At 59.8% G+C, this 846-nt stretch overlaps 2 protein-coding genes across 4 annotated transcripts in view; one reads left to right on the top strand and one right to left on the bottom strand.

Annotated features, from left to right (window-relative positions):
• sos1 (son of sevenless homolog 1 (Drosophila)) overlaps positions 1-399 on the top strand; it is an 8,265-nt gene extending 7,866 nt beyond the window's left edge. The window contains exon 21 of the mRNA XM_019889615.1: positions 8-399. Coding sequence (XP_019745174.1) covers positions 8-232 — 225 coding nt within the window. The 3' untranslated portion in view covers positions 233-399. The remainder of the gene's footprint in view (positions 1-7) is intronic.
• The window catches only part of gemin6 (gem (nuclear organelle) associated protein 6), a 7,449-nt gene that overhangs the window by 5,682 nt on the left and 921 nt on the right, over positions 1-846 (bottom strand). Inside the window, exons 2-3 of one of the 3 annotated variants that reach the window (XM_019889653.1) lie at positions 646-846; positions 457-606 (exon numbers count right to left, since the gene is read on the bottom strand). The exon at positions 646-846 is cut by the window's right edge and continues 184 nt beyond it. In XM_019889653.1, the coding sequence (XP_019745212.1) occupies positions 673-846 (174 nt within the window). In that variant the 3' untranslated portion in view covers positions 457-606; positions 646-672. Of the gene's footprint in view, positions 1-456 lie in introns of those variants that run through there. The other 2 variants (XM_019889652.1, XM_019889651.1) reach the window with 2 other exon arrangements.

Raw genomic sequence — 846 nt, 5'->3', positions numbered from 1 at the left:
CCGCGAGCCGCCGGCCCAGGCCTTCTTTCCCGCCGCATCCTGCCCGGGCCCCGCCTCGCCTTCCTCCGTCAGCCCCTCCCCGGTCTCCGGGAGGATGCCCCTCCCCTCCCCGCCGCCGCCGGACGGCCCCCCGGTGCCGCCTCGCCACGGCGTGCCAAAGCTGCCGCCCAAGACCTATAAGAGGGACTCTCTGAGCCACGCCCCCCCGCTGGATACGCCCCCTGCACTGTGAGGCAGGGGGCGTGGCCGGCAAGTGCGACGTCGCCCCCGCCGAGGATTGTCAAGCTTCAGGTACCAGAACCAAAGAGGTACTCTCGCTTAACGTTAAGGTTCTGTTTGGACTTTTTTTTTTTTTTTTTTGTCACAAGGGAATAAAAGTTGTCTCGACGCCACAATTGCGACTTTATTCTTATCGGAATCGAATGAGCGTTTTGTCGCGCCGAACGCGAGATTTTCGGCCGATTGGTTTTGACTGAAGAGTAAGTAAGTCGTAGTTGTGGATTTATTTCATCATCCGTTGCTGCGCGCGTACTTCGGGTTATCAAAGAACTTCTTACGGGCTCCGTGGAGGAGGAGGAAAAAAAAAAAACAAGACAATTGCGCCAGTTTTGCTCCGCGTTGTCCGCAATCGCGTATCAGTCCCAGCAGAAACGATCAAGAATCGTTTTTCAATCAATCACCGACGGTAGCCTCAAGTTTTGACAGTCCGGGACAGGAAGCGGCGGGCGTTTCCGTCGGCGGCCGGCCTTCCAGAAGCTTCCGCACTCGCTCCAGCACCACGGCGTTGGCGCCGCTGCAGTCGTCGGGCCCGTACGGCGGCGCCAGGGTGAGCGCGCCGGCCACCCC

The sequence above is a fragment of the Hippocampus comes genome, unplaced genomic scaffold (assembly GCF_001891065.2).
Source record: "Hippocampus comes isolate QL1 unplaced genomic scaffold, H_comes_QL1_v1.1 scaffold301, whole genome shotgun sequence".
Taxonomy (NCBI): domain Eukaryota; kingdom Metazoa; phylum Chordata; class Actinopteri; order Syngnathiformes; family Syngnathidae; genus Hippocampus; species Hippocampus comes.
This window is presented reverse-complemented; position numbering and strand designations above follow the sequence as displayed.